Source organism: Apaloderma vittatum, unplaced genomic scaffold (assembly GCF_000703405.1).
Source record: "Apaloderma vittatum isolate BGI_N311 unplaced genomic scaffold, ASM70340v1 scaffold4891, whole genome shotgun sequence".
Lineage (NCBI taxonomy): Eukaryota > Metazoa > Chordata > Aves > Trogoniformes > Trogonidae > Apaloderma > Apaloderma vittatum.
Window position 1 is genome coordinate 28,361 of NW_009697257.1, and position 18,189 is coordinate 46,549.

At 39.0% G+C, this 18,189-nt stretch overlaps 1 protein-coding gene across 1 annotated transcript in view; it reads right to left on the reverse strand.

Annotated features, from left to right (window-relative positions):
• The window catches only part of MIPEP (mitochondrial intermediate peptidase), a gene marked incomplete at both ends in the record, with an annotated part of 41,963 nt that extends 24,980 nt beyond the window's left edge, over window positions 1-16,983 (reverse strand). Inside the window, 5 exons of the mRNA XM_009877554.1 lie at window positions 2,260-2,334; window positions 10,128-10,237; window positions 14,872-15,076; window positions 16,065-16,142; window positions 16,830-16,983. Coding sequence (XP_009875856.1) covers window positions 2,260-2,334; window positions 10,128-10,237; window positions 14,872-15,076; window positions 16,065-16,142; window positions 16,830-16,983 — 622 coding nt within the window. The remainder of the gene's footprint in view (window positions 1-2,259; window positions 2,335-10,127; window positions 10,238-14,871; window positions 15,077-16,064; window positions 16,143-16,829) is intronic.
• Window positions 16,984-18,189: the final 1,206 nt, after the last annotated feature.

Consider the following 18,189-nt stretch of genomic DNA (forward strand, 5'->3'; position numbering starts at 1 on the left):
TTTGTATTTGCCACGCAGTCAACTTCTGCGGGACATTTTTGCTGATTTAACAAACAGAATGTCTCTGCCAGTCTTTGTCTTTGAAATGAGTGCATATTTCTGTGGCTATTATATCTGAAATCTCAGAAACACAGTGCTGAAAGTAGGAAATCAGAAATACTATTCAGTGTGGCATTGTGGTCATTTGGCACACATTGAGACTGGTTGAACATTAGTTACAGAAAAGTAATTTGAGGGCAAGTAGCCTGCCTAATCACTGCATCGTTGCCAGCACCAGTCGGTCTTTAGGCGCCCACAGGAATGCGAGCCCACCAGAAGTGGGTGTTCTCTCCCCAGTTCTAAAGCTACGGGGTCTGGACTCACTCTGAGACAGACCCTACAGAGGCCCCAGGAGCAGTCGAGGGCCAACAGCGGCAGGAGGGTTGCGCAGCTCATCCCATGGGACTGAACCAATAACCCTTCTCATTGACTTCTGGAGCACACCATGTCCCCTGCCACACGACAGGGATGCCACACCTTTTGTTAATATATCTGTGACTTACTAGTGTTCTTGGTTTGCAAGCCCATTTAGCCCCCACACTGTGAATTTGGTCTCAAACCTTGACAAGATTACAACAAATATATATTACAAGTTGAAAAGAAGTCTGCCAGATCTATAAATAAACTGTTACAAACACGCCAGAAAAGAATGTACGCACGTGAAAGCACTTGATCATCACTTTTGTGGTTACTGCACATTGGTAAATTATTGTGTTGGTGGTCTTCATAAATAGAGACCCACCACTAATCATTCTCAGTACAAATTTTATTTTAATCTATAATTGCATTATTTTTTAAAAAAAAAAAAAAAACCAACACCTGTATGAATTAATTGTATTTCTGCCCACATTCTTTCTGGATTCTCAGCTCTCTCTGTAGGAGGTTTCAGACCCATGCACGTGCATTTCAGAATCAGACTTCCAAAGAGGGTTCAATTATTTTCATGTCACGAAGGTATAACCACAAGTACCATTGGTATCCTTGTTCACACCTGCACAGCCAACACTGGCCACTGACAGCTAGTGCTGTGCTGAAAGCATAATTCAGAAGTCTGTTAAGTTTAACCAATGAAAAATATATGTACACACTGAAAATAGCGTGCAGTCTGGTCTTGATTAGTGTAACTGATATGTACACATTTACAGGTCCACACTCCAGTATTCTGACTAGTTTTAAATCACTATAAATAACTGCACAGAGAAAACTGCAAATATTTAACTAAGTCTTTATTTTAAAACAACTTCACTTAACCAGTGCAACTCATGCTTGCAGACAGGGTTGCAATCATTTGGGCACTTTTCAAAGTGAAGAATTACAAAGACCTGAGCTTTAAATTTGTTTCCTACCACATCTCAAAAATAATGATTGCCCTTTACTAAGGTACCAGCAGAGTTATCTCACCTAAACACTTAAGTCAAAAAGAAAAATTACACGCCTCTGGCTTAAAGTAAAACAAAGAAGAAAATGAAATCACAAAAATTGCATAGCACAAGCTTGTAGCATCCTAAACAAAGCCAAATTCTCGCTGTAATAAAACTTTGCTGGACACTAACCTTCTTGAACTGCTGCAAGACTGACTGAAAAAGACTAAATATCCACTTAGATAGAACTCTAATTTCCTTTATCTCCTTTAGAGAAAAGCAACACTGATAGTTTGTTTATGGGAATGTTTGATCAATCACATCTACCCACAGAAGATAAAGGTTTATGAGTTTAATTACTACTCCTAACACTGTGAGAGAGAAGTCCTACAGACTCATGGCAATAACAAGTTGCTGCTTTCATACTGGAACTGTAGAAGAGAAGCAACTCAAATTACATTCTAGTAAATAAATAAGCTAGTTTGATTTTACTAAGGTGGCCTGTATCTCTCAGTCCTCTTGCACTTCAATGATCCAAAAGTATGTAACACTTCCTCTACTGCAAGTTTGCCTTAAATGATTCCATTAATTTAAGAACTGATAATCCAACCATTTTCAAAAGCTGTCGATGTCATGGTATTTTTCTACAGATTTGGACATGTAGCTTTAAATAGACAGCACAGAACATGCTCACAAAAACAAACACAAAAACTAACATCAAAAAGAATTTATTTTCACTAATTTGCGTGCAGCTAGATACTGTGTCTACATTAAAATAAAAACCTGGTAAATTATAAGAATTAAAATATGTTCTGTAAGTTCTAGACAGAGAGTAGAGTCTAGAATGCAAAGAACATACCTGGAGTTGCATATCAGCTGCAGCGCACACCTTTTTGGACTCACATAGTCTTGACACCATGTTTTTTGGTAGTGGCTTGAATAAAAAGAAAAAAAAAAAGAATGTATTTAGAATTGGTGTATGTTTGTAAATAGTGTGCTTACTACAAGAAAAGCTGAAGATGAAAAAAAAGAATCCTGGTGGTAATAAAAACATATTTGAAGTAATTTGCATTGAGGAAGGAAATACAATTTGCTAAACAAAACATTAAATAAGCAATTAAGATACCAGCAGTAATTTCCATGGCAATCAAGAAATCACAGTGTCTCAGTGTTTGTTTTTCTATGAATTGATCCTATGTTCCCTTATATGCCTGTTGAAAATATTATGACTATCTTTAGAGATAAAGAGATGAAGATACAGATAAAGAACAAATGGGGCAGTTGAAGTCCTCCCAGGTCATCCTGTCCTGTCTTCAAAAGCAGGTGTTATAACAGATCCTCCCGTTGCTCTCTGAGCAGAGTTCACTCCCAGTGAGCGGGCAGAGTTTTCATAACTTCTACTGGGACAGCATCTGGCCTTCTACCCTAAACTACATAAAAACGTTCGGTTGTACTGAACAGTAACTATCTACCCTTTGAAACTTTTAACAAAGTTGCCATTATTCCACCTCTATGCCAATTCAATTAAGCCGACTCTTCTAGACTTTCTAACCAGACAAGTACATCCAAAGACTTTTTCACGTCAGATTTTTAAGAATATCTGTATATGAATGGTTGACCTTACACTCTGTCCATTTCTTCCTGAAGCTTTTCACTAGATGTTTTTCCTAGAAAGCCTATTCTTTTTCCTAGCAGTTTTATTAACCAACCATATTAAACACAGGTAAAATACCTGGGTTCTTGCTACAATATTAAGAAAGTTACTAAAAGTTGTACAATGCAATACAGATGTTTAACATTACACTGAACTCTAAAAGCATATCTACATTTTTACAGTGTGCTGAAGTGTTTAAGAAATAATACACAAAAAGTCTACTGATCCTGGTGGCAGAGCCACATGTTTAGATTCTGTGTAAAGGATATGACTAAAGACAAACAGTGTTAATGTTCACAGTATAAAAAAAACAACTCTAGAGAAGTTACATGTGAGGAAAATGTTATCAATTAACTCTGTGGAATCTGGAAGTTAAAGCAGATAAGAGAAATTCTCAAGCTGCACAGCTGTTTTATGCAGTAACTTGCCAAGGCTTGTAACCTCTTACCCAAGTCAAACGTTAGCTGGGTCAAGAATGAGATAGAACAACACCCACTATTTTGCCTGTCATAAACATGCACAGCTGTTAAATTTCAACACAGAAAAACGAACCAATGAACATGAGGTCAGTCCTACAGTGTATCCTTGTTAGGTCAGCATATACCCTTCCCAAATGCAAAAAATCTGTTTCAAACTACGCGATGATTTTGCACTACTAGAGCAAGAGTAAATGGGCAGCTATCCATAGTAATAAAGACGTTAGTAGTTGACTGTCTTGAGGTTTAATACTGGATTTAGTATTGCTCCAAATATTATTTAATCATGTGAGAAAGTTAGTAAGGCAAGAAACAAAGTAGGAAAAAAAGTCACAAATGGTAAGAAGTATTTTGGTAGGACAACTTTTCTCCTGACTCTATGAACATTTCTTGTCTCATCCTCTTCAATGACATTGCATCCTGGAACTAAAGCAAGTGTGGGTTTGCAATAACACAGTTTCAGTTGCCATGCAAGAAACCCTTGTGTAAGGAAACATATGGAGTTCTGAACAACTTTTGTTATTAAGCACCAAACCTATCAGCAAGTTTTGGCAGCTTTTTGGAGGCTTTAATTTCCTAGTGAAGTACTGATATCGATATATTGTAGATTAGAAATTAACTCTACTAGACTTAATGAAACAACATACATTTGTCTAATAGCAGGATATATCTGTCAAAAGTAGAAGTCTAACATGATAAATCAGTAGTCTGGCCAGTGGGTTTTTTTTCTGGCATAGGCTTTCAGCTTGTACACAAAATAAACAGAGCAAGAGGCACCAAGACTTTCCTAACTGAAATTTTGGTAAACCACAGTCCCACAGATCCTCAACTGAATTGAGAAATCCAAGTTTGCAGTTCACTGAGGGGAACTGTAGGAGCAGCAAGGTTTGGCAATGCAGACAGACTTTGTATGCTCCCTGGGAGAGCTGGTCACATTCAGTCCTGATCAAGAAACAACTGAAGAAGGACCAATTCTCAATTCAGAGCTGAGCATTTCTTACAGACTCTCCACCCAAGACACTCTCGCCTTCTTTTGACGGTACTGCAAATAGCTGACCTCAAGCCAGAGAAGACTGCTCAGAGAAGGCAGCCTCTACATTCACACGCTTCTTCCTTATGCTCTGCTACAAGCATCTACCCTATTCTACATCGAATTCCTGAGGGGAGACACAGAGTTATTAACGATGTACTAAAATCTCTTTGCACAGGAGATGGCTTAGCAACACCATCTAGAAACCAAGTAAAAAGCAGGTAAAACCAAGAGCTCCAAGAAAATCTTATCTGTATTAGGTTTCAGTAGGGGGGTTGTAGGGGTGGTGTCTGTGAGAAGCTGCCAGAAGCTTCCCCAATGTCCCAGAGAGCCAGTGCCAGCCCACTCCAAAGATGGATCCATTGCTGGCCAAGGCTGAGCCTATTAGTGATGGTGGTAACACCTCTGTGATAGCATTATTTAAGAAGCAGCAAAAAAACCTACTGCAATTGCAGAGAGAGAAAGGAGTAAGAGTATGTGCAGACATCAAGGTGAAGAAGGTGGGGAAGATGTGCTCCAGGTGCCAGAGCAGATTCCCCTGAGCTGAGGTGAAGACCATAGCGAGGCAGGCTGTGCCCCTGCAGCCCATGGAGGGGTGTAGGTGTCCACCTGCAGCCCGTGGAGGACCCCACATTGGAGCACGTGGATGCCCAAAGGGGGCTGTGACCCCATGGAGAGCCAGCACTGGGGCAGGCTCCTGGTAGGACCTGTGGACCTCATGGAGAGAGGAGCCCACGCCAGAGCAGGTTTGCTGGCACAACCTGTGACCCCATCTGGGACTCGCACTGGAGCAGTCTGATCCTGAAGGACTGCACCCCATGGAGAGGACTCACATTGGGGCAGTTTGTCAAGAACCATCTCTTGTAAGAAGGACTCACTTTGGAGAAAGTTTGTGAAGAACTGACTCCTGTGAGAGGGACCCCACGCTGGAGCAAGGGAAAAGTGAGGAGACCTCGCCCAGAGGAAGAAGGAGCAGCAGAGAAACATCTAATGAGCCGACTGCAACTCCCATTGCCTGTCCCCATACGCTGCTCAGGGGCAGGAGATGGAGAAATCAAGAGTAAAACTAAGCCTAGGAAGAAGGGGGGGTGGGAGAGCACATTATTTTTAAGATTTGGTTTCACTTCTCATTGCCTTTCTCTAATTTGATTGTTAATAAACTAAATTAATATCCCCAAAGTCGAGTCTGTTTTGCCCTTGACGGTAATCACAAGTCATCTCCCTGTCCTTATCTTGACCCACAAGCCCTTTGTTATATTTTCTCTCCCCTGTCTAGCTGAGGAGGGGGAGTGATGGAATGGCTGTGGTGGGCATCTGGCCTCCAGCCAGGGTCAAACTGCTACGTTATTCTTTTTTTGCAGACATATAAATATCAAACAAACAATATAGATCTATTTTGTCCTGAAGATCAAGCTCTACTGTTTGAGCAGATTAACATCAATAGAAAACTACAAGTCATTCTAATGTCAATACCTCTTGACAAAAGGCACAGGAGAAAGACACGAATGTTCTTTTGCTTAAATCTATCTAATCTGATCTGGCTCAAAGATGGTGTCGTGATCATAATTCACAAGCCAAGCAGAATTTGGCATCAGAAGAACACTGCCAAAATTAGATTAAATTGAAAGAATGGTAAAAAGGAGATCAACTATTTTTCCCAAAGCACCTTTGGGATTTTAAAATTTAAGATTACAGAGAACTAAAATTATACTCCAGGGGGCTTTGCAAAGATCACCACTCCTCTCCTGAGTTTGTTTTTGTGAACACCAGGAACACAGATATGCTGGGGTCTTGAATGTACTGAGGAAGAGGTATTGTTTCAGGCAATAGAAATTATTTCTTCTTGCTCCATCACAATCTCATTCAGACCCTTAATAAGCTGAATGAAGAAAAAATGCACCAGGATGATCACATTACATCTTGAAAGATGAACTCTCTGATATAAGCAGAATCAAACTGTCATCCTCCTTCTACAAGAAAGACTTCACAGAGCTTTGGCTTAAACTATGTTAATTGAATAACCATTCATTTTTTTAAATTTAAGTACTATGTGCTTTAACTTGAGTTCCACTTTTCCATCCTTCTACGTCAAGTAACTTTAAGACCTTGGTATGCATTTTTCAGCATGTTTGTCACGGTGGCTAAAAGAACAGAACTCCCCGTGTCCCAGAGCCACTTAAATCCCTATTGCAGTGTCTTAACCACGACACATTATGACTGTTTACTATCTGTGGGCTTATTCTTGTAATCATGCTAATACAATACTGCCTTTGTAATTTCATCTCTGTGAAAAATGAAGCCAGTTCAAATTTGAACAGCTGAAATACTGGCCTTTGTTCAAGAGAGCCTCCAAAGACACACAAGCTTAAAATGATTTGGCTCAATAGACCTACCACATATCTGTGCCCTTAACAAACAAAATTAAACAAACAGGCAGAGTGATACGGTGTGGTACTCATGCACCAGATCATCTCCTCAGCACTGTTATGACCTCATTTTGGTGCTACTTGACTTTCAGAGCTTACCTTAGTAATTCAACTTTAGTTACTAATTCATTCCTTTTATTTTTTTTTCCCCTCAATGATTTTCTGAGTTATCTGTAAGATGAAAGGAAAACTAGGCTTGCTACTTCCTTGGAACAAATATTTTTGTGCTGGCCAGCTTTCAAAACTAAATTCAGACAACGTGCTCCTTTTGCCAGAAGAGCTCGCAAGCTTTTTCACTCCTCAGTACTCAACAGCACAATGACCATTCCAACCACTTCAAGATATCTTGGACCGGATCCTCATGATCCACATGTATATGCATAATGCATTCTCACATTTGAAAGTCCGCCAACCGAATTCTTTTCTGCAACGCTACTAAAAAGTTGGTTTAAACAGTTCACACGTTTTAATAATAAAAACAACACCTCTTCCCCCTCTTCTTCCCATAAGCAACTGATCCTAAGTGAGGATCCTCAGGAGAGCATTCCTTCTACAATTGGCTTTTATGGCAAGAGTAACCATAAGCTGAGAATATGCTACCAAGTTTTGCTAACATAGTTATGTTCAGTGGGAGCGTTAAAAATGGCTCCACCTAAAATTTACATTCAAAAACTATGGCATTGATGCAGCAATCTCAAAAGAAGGATGCTTTTTTAAATTATCTGCACTGCCTGCTCTAGAAGCTAGGACGGTAAAAAACCTTCCTTCTGTCCACATCCAGCAGAGCTATCTTGATGTTGCTGCTGCAGGAATGATTTCTTGCATAGAAAAGCTCAGCCTATTTACTCATAAGAAGAAACTTTACAGAAGCTCTCATATGGAACAACATTTTGTTGAAACGGTTTCACATTTTAACAGCAGTGAAACATCATCCACCTTCCCTACTTCCCCTTGAAAAGGGGGCAAAGTGGACTAATTTTTCTTTCAGATAACTTAGAATCCTAGAATGGTTAAGGTTGGAAGGGACCCTGAAGATCATCTAGTTCCAACTCCTTTGCTGTTGGCACGGACACCTCTTTCCCACTAGCCCAGATTGCTCAAAGCTCCATCCAGCCTGGCCTTGAACACTTCCAGGGATGGGGCACCCACAACCTCCTCGGGCAGCCTGTTCCAGTGCTTCATCTCTCTCATTGTGAGGAATTTCTTCCTTATATCTAAATTTCTTCCATATATCTAAAAAAAAGGGGAAGAAAATTTCTATTTGCACACCAAAAAAATTAGTCAGGGAACAAGAAAAGAAAAAATAAGCCCCAAAACGATTTCTGTGAAGTTGTAAATGTAAGAGCGCTAGGTGATCCTGTTCAAAGTACTTTGTAACACATACACAATAGATAAAAGTAACTGCTGTAACAACCACTAAACTTAGAGAACAGCAAAGATTACTTCAACTTATGTGTATTTAAAGGACAGATACAGAAATCCAATATCAGATTCTTAAACCTTGCTTAAATGAACCAACATAAGCAAAAAACGATTTCTATATGTTGGATAATGGCTTAAAAGTAAATTCTAAATTTTAAAAAAGGCAATTGAAAGGAAGCCATCTAAAGCCCTCAAAAGCCACATAGCAGTTTCAGCCTCTTTTTCTCATCTTCCAGAATAATCCATTCTTGCCCCCTTCAAGACTAAATTTCTACATCAAGCCTCTCTCAGTTGCTCTCTGAAAGGGCAAGATTTCACCACCAATAAACAAAAGAAGTTTATGGAAATGCCAAATGGGACACACTGTCTGGTTTTCAGTTTTTGCAGTGCAACTAAACATGGTTTAGATTTGTTAAGACATTTTGAAAATGCAAAGCCATAAATAACGCTCCACAAATCTCTTTCAGATGTTTTAGTCAAGCTCATTCTTGGATCTCATACGCAGTCAGGTTAACTCCACGATGTTTGAACACTACATGAACTTTATAGAAAACACTAGAAAGTAGTATTTCAGTGTGTGGACACATGAATGATGAACACTACTGAATTGAGTACTTGTAACTGCCAGCTTTCAAGGAGACTTTCTTGGTGCAATCATTTTCTGCAGAAACGATTGCTCTGCTAAAAAAAAAAAAGGCAGATTTACAGAGCAAATTCTTCAGCCAGCATCTATTAAATTAGAAATTAAGCAACATATTTTTCTAACTGTTCAACGGAAGAGAACATAGTTCCACTTTGACAGTACAGAACTGTAACGAATACTGAGTATTGGATGAAAAGCTTCAATTAAGTGGCCTTGTTTTTGCATTGATGGGTAGTCTACTCTTCAGCCGTTATATCTGAATACACTGAAACTTGCCTTTACCAAGAGCATTAAAAGCAGGTCTTGAGTTATTGTTTACTGGCTTGTACTTTTGAAATGGCTGGACAAATATAAATCATGTTCTGCTGCCATGTGTGAAAATGACCATCAAAAGTAACTATGAACACTGTTTTCTAAATTCCCTACCAAAAGTAGATCCTTGCAGCGGGCTGCCATAGAATAGCTTTACACAGAAAAAGGATCAGAGTTTTAATGGAGAGATTCACAACAGCCAAAATCTAATCCTAATCTAATCCTAAATGAAGCAGTAGAGCCTTCATCACAAAACAGTCCAATTGCTACTCTACACTGGGCTAAAATTGGGAGGTTTTAAATGCTGCACATAATTTCCATTTAATTTCCATTGGTTGGTACCGGAGCTTCATTTCAAGGCAGACTTTGAGAAATTCAAGATGGATCACTAATGTTGTCATAACTTAATTGTAAGTAAATTAAAACATTCCACATAACTTGATTCACACAGAAGTTGTTCAGCTACTACACTGTGTAGTGTAGTGTAGAAATTACACAACCTTTGCAGGAAAAAAAGCTTGAAAGTTTTAAACATGTAATTAGAACAGTGGATGTAGAGATGTTATTCTTTTTCAGACTACATTTATCTTTTCTGCAATAAGAATATCAACTTTTTTCCTAAATAATTGAAATTATAATATTAATCTCTATCTATTGTTTATTTCTACTTTAAACTTCATTAATAAATAACACATGAAAATGTGATCCTTTTCCTGAATACACTTATACCTATTTTCAATATTTTGCATATTAATTTTCCCTACCTGTCCCGTTTTATAATGCCTTGCAAACTGGTTAACCACTCGATAGTCATTTGCAAAGTACTCCATCAGAATTGAGGGAACTTCAGCAAAATCAGTAGCACATCTGGTTCCTAGGGGTAGAATAATTATACACATTAGCATTTGCTATTTTCATTAACACAAATAGTTAACTCCTCCCAAAAGACTTTGCAATTTTCAGTTTGGACTTTTGGTGACCTTTAATGTTCTTTCGTTTACTAAGTCAGTATTTTATTTCCATAGCATTATTGTACATATTGCCAGAAAAGCTTCACTATAATCCTACACATTTTACTATAAATCACAAAGTAAAACAAAATATTTGAACAGCTGGGTGAGGCACCTTATAAAGCTCTGGATCACACCCTTTTTAAACTAAACCAGACTGCAGCCAAACTGGCCCTACATGAAACACCAAATCTATTTGAGTGTCCTAAACTGAAATCAAACTACAATGTAAATAAAACTCTGCCTCAGTCCCATTCACAGCTACAGTTTTGAGCTTCCATCTCTTCACTGAGGTTACTTGTGCTTTATATTAACCTCACTTCATAATACCAAGTCGTTGATTCAAGGAACTCCTGTGCAGATTGAAGATACGTTCTAAGTACCAATCTTAGTTGGTATTTTCAAAAAGCTCTTTCCCAAAAAACTTATTTACTCTAATCCATATCAGTGCCTTACATAGATTAAGTTATTAAGAAGTATAACACATCATCAAATCGAAGTTGAATTTCTAATTCCTCTGTTAACATTACGGACGTACAAAATTGTGGACCCACTGGGTAATCACATCTGTCTCCATCTGCTAGAGACAATGTCAACTTTCAAAACTAGTCTTAAATTAAATACAGTTTTTGTTTCTGCTATTATTTCTTGAGGACTGTTTTTTTTTAAAGTCACTCCTTTGATCTTTACAAATATTTCTCCAATTTTTAATCTGAGTTCATAATCTGTTTATACTCAATGTTTTCAGATCACTACTGCTCTTTAGTATAAATAGCATTTCCCAAACTGTTTTTTACCTCCTAAATTCAGAGGAACTGTATTCTTTCTCAGTCATCAATATCCAATGGCAAGACTGAGTCTACAAGACTATCCATTGTAGCTCTTCTCCACACCTGCTTCAATTTGAATTCACCTTCAGACCAGAGATACAAAACTATGCCCAAGCATTGCATGAAGTTTCACCAGTATCTTTCTTAATTTAATACTTACTGCTATATTTACACATACTAATACTTCACAGGTGTTTCTATACTATTGTTAGGTGTACCTCTGATGTCATGTCAAGTCACATTCAACCCTTTCAGAGACACAGTAGCTATTTGTAGCTCTGCATTAACACATAAAACTGTGCAGTTCCTCCACCCCTGCTGAAATAGCCATTCTCTTTGTACTCTTTAAATACATGATCTGCACTGCATAGTTCTGAATTGCGTTTTACTTCTAACACAGTATTTGTGTTGCAGTATTGTCATTCAGTTCTTCTGCAATACCCCAATCCTTCTGTGCCATCACAGTAATGGAGTCTTTTTTGTTGTGGTTTGAAAAAAACTTTAAAGAAACCTAAAACATGGCAGGTCCCAAGACAAATGCCTGCAGAACTACACTGATGTTCGCCTAGCCATTTATGCTTTCTCAGTGCTCCTTAATGAAGTGACAGAATTCTTTTAATAACTATTAAAGAGACTCCTGAAAATTTCCATTATCTGAAAGTCTGAAAGGGAAAAGGTTGAGCAGTTATCTGGAATAAGTTAGTCCTCATGACAATCTAAAATGGAATACAAGCTAGGTTTTAAAAAAATCTTATACATACACACATGTATTAATCAGTGAATATATATAGCAAAATGACAGATTAACTTCAAAAGAAGCACATCTTATTCAAAACCATACAGTCGTATCCAAGTTCTAGGCTCATCAGCAGCAGAATGGGTTCCTGAATATTTTTGAATATTAATCAGAAAAGCGAGGTGTGGGAGAGTAGGAAAGATGTCAAATACTCAGTGCTTAGTGCATGTCAACTCGAATGTCAAATTTTTTGTTCTTACAATAGCCTGCAGTCACCTTGTTTCCACACTCTGCCACCCTAGTGGCTTATGAAAGCAGATGGTCCCTAACAGACACAGTGGGACTGACTGCCACACATTCCAAAGCCTAAAAAAAAAAAGAGGTTCTTTGCAGAAGCAACAGGACTGACCTTTGATGCTGCTTTTGCAATGCTAGATCTGGAGTGAAATCCTCTGGGAAGCAAGACTGCCTGGAGCAAAGGCAATGCTGAAACCATACACGGGGGCTCAAGGAAAAGGCTGAGCCTCCAAATTAGCCATTTCCTGCTCTTCCATGACTTTGAAATGCAGATGCACACGATTCACCAGGAGAGAAGAACCCCAACAAAGCAGCTGCTTTCATCATGTAAGTATTCCTGGAGGTTAGGATGAACAAGGCCAGATGAGTGGAAGGGTTGGACCCTTACGTTGCACTGAACCATTCCAAGTACACACAGCTTACTCTGAAAGAGCGTATTCAGTGTTCATTTGTTTTAAGGACATCCAGTAGTGACATACTTGTAAACAGGTCAGTCTGCTTTAGTTCTAAGTGGAAGCTTACGAAAGAATATTTTACCACAGATACTTGTGAAAGTATCTGTTGATAACATAACTCTGCCACAGACTCCCCTCTGTATCATTAGCATAATCTACAAATCGTAAAACATAAACAAAGTCCTTCAGAGCTGCAATTTGGTTTGTGGGGTTTGCTGGTTGTAGTTTTTTTAAGAAGTAAATGCCTACTGCAAATGAGATTTCTAGCATAGTATTATAGAAGAGGATATATCAAGCTGTCCAGAGGTAAAAAAAGTAGCAAGCCAAGCAACTTTAGCCAGAATATGTCTTTAATCCATTTACCACGACTGCAGGAGGCCACAGCCAATACACTCATCAGGCTTGAGAAGAGGGACTCAATGAAAAGAGGCAATACTCCTTTTCTGTGCGTCCACTAAGCTGTGATTGCATATTCATTCACGTTCATTTACGTATGACAAAAAGGCCTGCCATTTAATCATGCTAGCAAATACAATATGTTTTTAATTTATAAAATTTGCTTTAATCAGAATAAACTAGAAAAAGCCTGGCTTTAAACACTTTCCATATTGTCAGGGTATGCTCTTTGCAACAACTAAGTTACTAATTTTCCTTAACTCAATTTCCTAAATCATTTCCAACCCAGGACTCACTGTGCTTTTAAACTGGGTACAAGTTGAGCTCAATTTATCTTCAATCCTCCAACTATTCCATTATTACAAACTTCACATAAGGCAAACTTGCAAGAGTGAATACCACCACCAGAGCAGAGATCAGCAGTACAGAAAGAAGAGACACAAATGCCTAATTCTTAATCACAGAATCACAGAATGTCAGGGGTTGGAAGGGACCTCAAAAGATCATCTAGTCCAGCCCCCCTGCCAGAGCAGGATCACCTACAGTAGGTCACACAGGAACATGTTCAGGCAGGTTTTGAAAGAAGGAGACTCCAGAACCTCCCTGGGCAGTCTCTTCCAGTGCTCCGCCACGCTCACAGGGACACAGTTTTTTCTAATATTTTTGTGGAATCTCCTGTGTTCAAGTTGTACCCACTGTCCTTTCATTGGACATCACTGAAAAGAGCCTGGCTCCGTCCTCCTGATGCTCCCCCTTTACGTATTTATAAACATTTATGAGGTCATCCCTCAGCCTCCTCTTCTCCAAGCTAAAGAGACCCAGCTCCTTCAGCCTTTCCTCACAAGGGAGATGTTCCACTCCCTTCATCATCTTTGTGGCTCTTTCTTGATTTCCTCCCTGTTGGGATGCACTGATCTTAAGCATGGAAGAAGGGGTCCTTGAATAATGACTCTTGGGTCCCTTTACCTTCTAGTACCCTGTCCCATGGGGTATCCCCTAGCGATTGCTTGAAAAGGCCAAAGTTGGCCTTGCTGAAGTCCAGAGTTGCGATCCTGCTTGGTATTCTGTTCCTACCACACAAGATCCTGAACTCTACCACCTCATGGTCGCTGCAGCCAAGATTGCCCTCAGCCTTCACTGCTTCAACCAGACCTTCCTTGTTGGTGAGCACAAGGTCCAGCAGTGCTCCTCTCCTGGTCGGTTCATTCACCATTTGCATCAAGAAATTATCACTAGTGCACTGGAGGAACCTCCTGGACTGGTTGGCTGTGTAGGCCTTCCAGCAAGTATCTGGGGAGTTGAAATCCCCCATGAGAATCAGGGCCTGTGATTGAGAGGCTACTGACAGCTGCCTGTAAAAAGCCTCATCAACTTTCTCCTCCTGATCAGGTGGTCTGTAACAGACACCCACCACAGTATCACCTATGCTAGCCTGCCCCTTCATTCTAACCCACAAACTATCGACTTGCTCCTCATCTGCCCCTGGATAGATCTCAATATATTCCAGTTGCTCTCTTGCGTAAAGAGAGAAGAAAAATATTGAAGTGTTGTTTGGTTGGATTTTACATAATATCTGCAGTTCTCATATTGCCTTTTCAGTTTATCAGAGACGTAGAGTAACAACACGACTCAAGTTTTTCTAGTTCATCCTTTTTTTTTCTCTGGTGTTGGTTTGTTGAGGTTTTTTTCTTCCTTCATTTTTTAACAAGAAAAAAACTATTCCCTTCTTCCAGAAATTAAATATTTAACTGAAATAAAAACCATCACTGTTCTAACTTTCTTACCAGTGACATGTTGATACCGAGTTCTTCCTAGCATAGAATGCATAGCATGTCCCATTTCATGGAAGAGATTCTCCATCATGCCAGGACTTAGTAGCGTTGGGGCACTCCTTGTCGAATGGGGCAGGCTAAGCATGAGAACAACTACAGGCAGCTGGTACTCTCCATTTTCCCTTAGCCTGCCTCCACGAACTGTAAAGTGACAATCCTTTTCAAGAAAAAAACAAACATATGGACAGCCAGTATCGTATCAATGATATTAAAATAATCATGAAATTATGAAACTATTAAATCAAACCTAAATATAGCTACACAAGTTGAATTCAATGATCATTAGCAACACTGTACAATAGCAGCATGCTCTTTCTCCATCCTGACTGTTTGCTTCACACTCATATGAAAACTACTTTTTACATAAAGACTGTGTGGTTTTTAGAAAATGAATTTTTGCTTGTTTGTTTTAGAATTATCAAAACCTCTCCATTTTTCAAAAAAAATATCAGTAGTTCAAAGAAATTTTCTGATGTATCTAATCCATAATTTATAGATCAAGTTCTCTCCTCATTCCTCACCAGCAACTTCTTTATAAAATATACTGCACAGCACTCACAGTGTATTGTGAAATATTAGCAAAACAGAGAAACGTATTAAGCTAACATTAATTTAAAGTTTCTTCACTTACCACCTCACTAAAGGTGATAATTTGCAGAATGAAACGTCTATTGTACTGCATCATATAGTTCGTATACTGGTACCAGGCAGCATGAGCGAGTGAGCCCCAACAGCTAGAACCACTTACAGTTTTAGGCATAATTTTGGATAAAAATTAGCTGTCATTATGAGCTTTTACCTTTTGAGGGTATTAAAATTTCAGATTGTTTTTACTTGTAAATAGTAGGCCAGAAAATAGCTGTTTAAAAAACCCTGTAATTTCTCTAAACAGAGTTCTAAACATTTCATAGTGCTTGACATTCTGTAAAAATCTGAGTTCAGCCTGTCAGTTGATGTTCTTTAAATGAAAGGTTACTCACAAAAATATTTTAACTAAAACCATATTTGAAGTTACAGACTTTCCCTGTTTAAATTTATTTTAAAACTAGATAAATTTTACTCAACTCTCACTGAATGCAAATAGCCCTATTGCTACAGTGATTTCTCCCATAAAACCCACACTGGAATCTGGTCATAAATATTACCTGATGTGGTTTATCAGGTCGCTGAAAGAAGTCACAGTAGATGTATCCTAGCAAACCTTCAGTTTCATGAACAACGGCCTGAAGAAAAAGAAGTATCATTTCCACAATGAGAGCACTGATAGGATGCATAAATTGAAGACATAGTATTCTAATCCAAAGGTTTATCATGAGTAAATCACAACCAAATTGGAAATAATTAATATAAATTCTGTTGGTAATTTTAGTTGGAAAAAAAAAAAGTAAGACACAAAACTTGTACCTCTAACTACAGCCATTTCTACATCTCATTAAAATTAATTAGTCACAAATTATTATTAAAAGTAACACTTCAGAGCCCTTAAATGACATCTGAGAAGTCAGCAGTAATAGAATCTCAAAGTAAAAATGACACACAGAATAAAAAAGTTGAGGCAAAGACACATGACTTCTAGAATATGCACCTACTGGTCATCTAGTCATCTATAAATTCTAACTAAAAAAACCTAGCAGGGCTCATTCAGAAGGTCAACTTAAACGGTATGACTGTCTCCAAACAGAGAAACTGCTTCTGGTTCAGACAGAGTCATACTGTAAAGGCCATAAAATACTAAGTAAACAAAAGGCACTTAGAGAATGTATAAAGCCCCTGAGGTCTACCTTCACCTGAAATTAGACAACTAGTGCCAGAGGAATTTAAAAACAAAATCTGATCTATGGATCAGAGGAACACACCATCTTGTCTTACTTCCCTTCATCATTTCAGATGCTGGGAACAAGGATACTTACCAACTTTCGAACATCTTCAGACCAAACCTCTCCTCTCTGTGTCTGTTCAGCATAAAGGGAGATTCCTAGGAGCTGGCTGAACAAAGAGTTCAAACCTTCCATGCAAGCCCCAAGAGAGAAAAATGGACAGTACAAGCCAGGATCAATGTTGTACCTACGGAAATACAAGAATCCCCAACCAGTCAGTTAGCTGAGCTAACTAAACTACAGTCTTCACCTCCAAGTGGTTGGATGTGACAAAATACAACAGATAAGCCTCAAGGCCCTTATTGAGCATCTTTGTTCTTTATCTTTCAAATGCAGAAACTAAGCCACAGGCTAGTTATGGCACAGTGCTTCACAGTAACTTGATTTTTCTTACATTCAACCTTGGATACCAAATTCAGCAGATGTTGACTGTGATTTTCAGAGACGTGGCCAGCACGTAGCTCGAACAGACCATGGCAACACCATGGGTGGCCAGGCTGCGGCTTTTGATCTACAAGAGGCCACTGGCACTCAGGTGCCATTGCAATGCCAAGGCTGCACTGTGTGACTGATCAGAAAACAGAACTGGCTTTGGCTGTGGCATAAGCCAAACCCTCAGCTAGGGCAGGGAACCAGCCAGCAAGCACAGCTGACTCTGCAGTCTTGTCTTTCACTGGAGCAACAGAATCACCAAGGAGACACAATCACCTCCCATGCACGAATCACTCCTCAAGCTCTGGGGACTCTCTGAACCATGTAGAAAGTATCTTACAGCTTTGAGCCACGTGAAGATTTTAGTATGCGACGTGGAAATCAGACATGGCCAAGCTTACTGCTGTTAATCAAACAGCTAAGTATGCTCAGGGCATTGTAGCACAGGAGACATAACTGGAGGGGAAGACATCATACAACTGTATGCACACACATAAACTGAGAATGAACAATAAGCAATTACAAAAGTAGTTCAGAGATGTATGCAGCCTATACTTGGGCTCAAACTTCCTAAGACTCTGACCCTAAAAACAAACTACAACTGTATCAAGCAAACAAACGCTTTGCAAACTTACACCTTCCACAAGCTGCTCCTTGGATACAACAGCAAAATCGGAACAGGAATCCACTTGTACTTGCACGTGCACCTCAAATGGCAAAAATGTTCTTGCTCCCTCACTGCATGTACAAAGTCCAAGTGTTAAGTTATTTATACCATTTTCAGGGATCTCAGAGTGAAAACTGCTTAACTCTAGGGACTCACAAGCCCACCCTTCTATCTTCTTCTTCTACGCTCTTGTGCTTTTCTTTCTTAATGACACAGTAACAAGTCACTGACTAGTTACTCATATCAGCTAGACTACAACACCAAAGATCACAGAATCACAGAATCATAGAATGG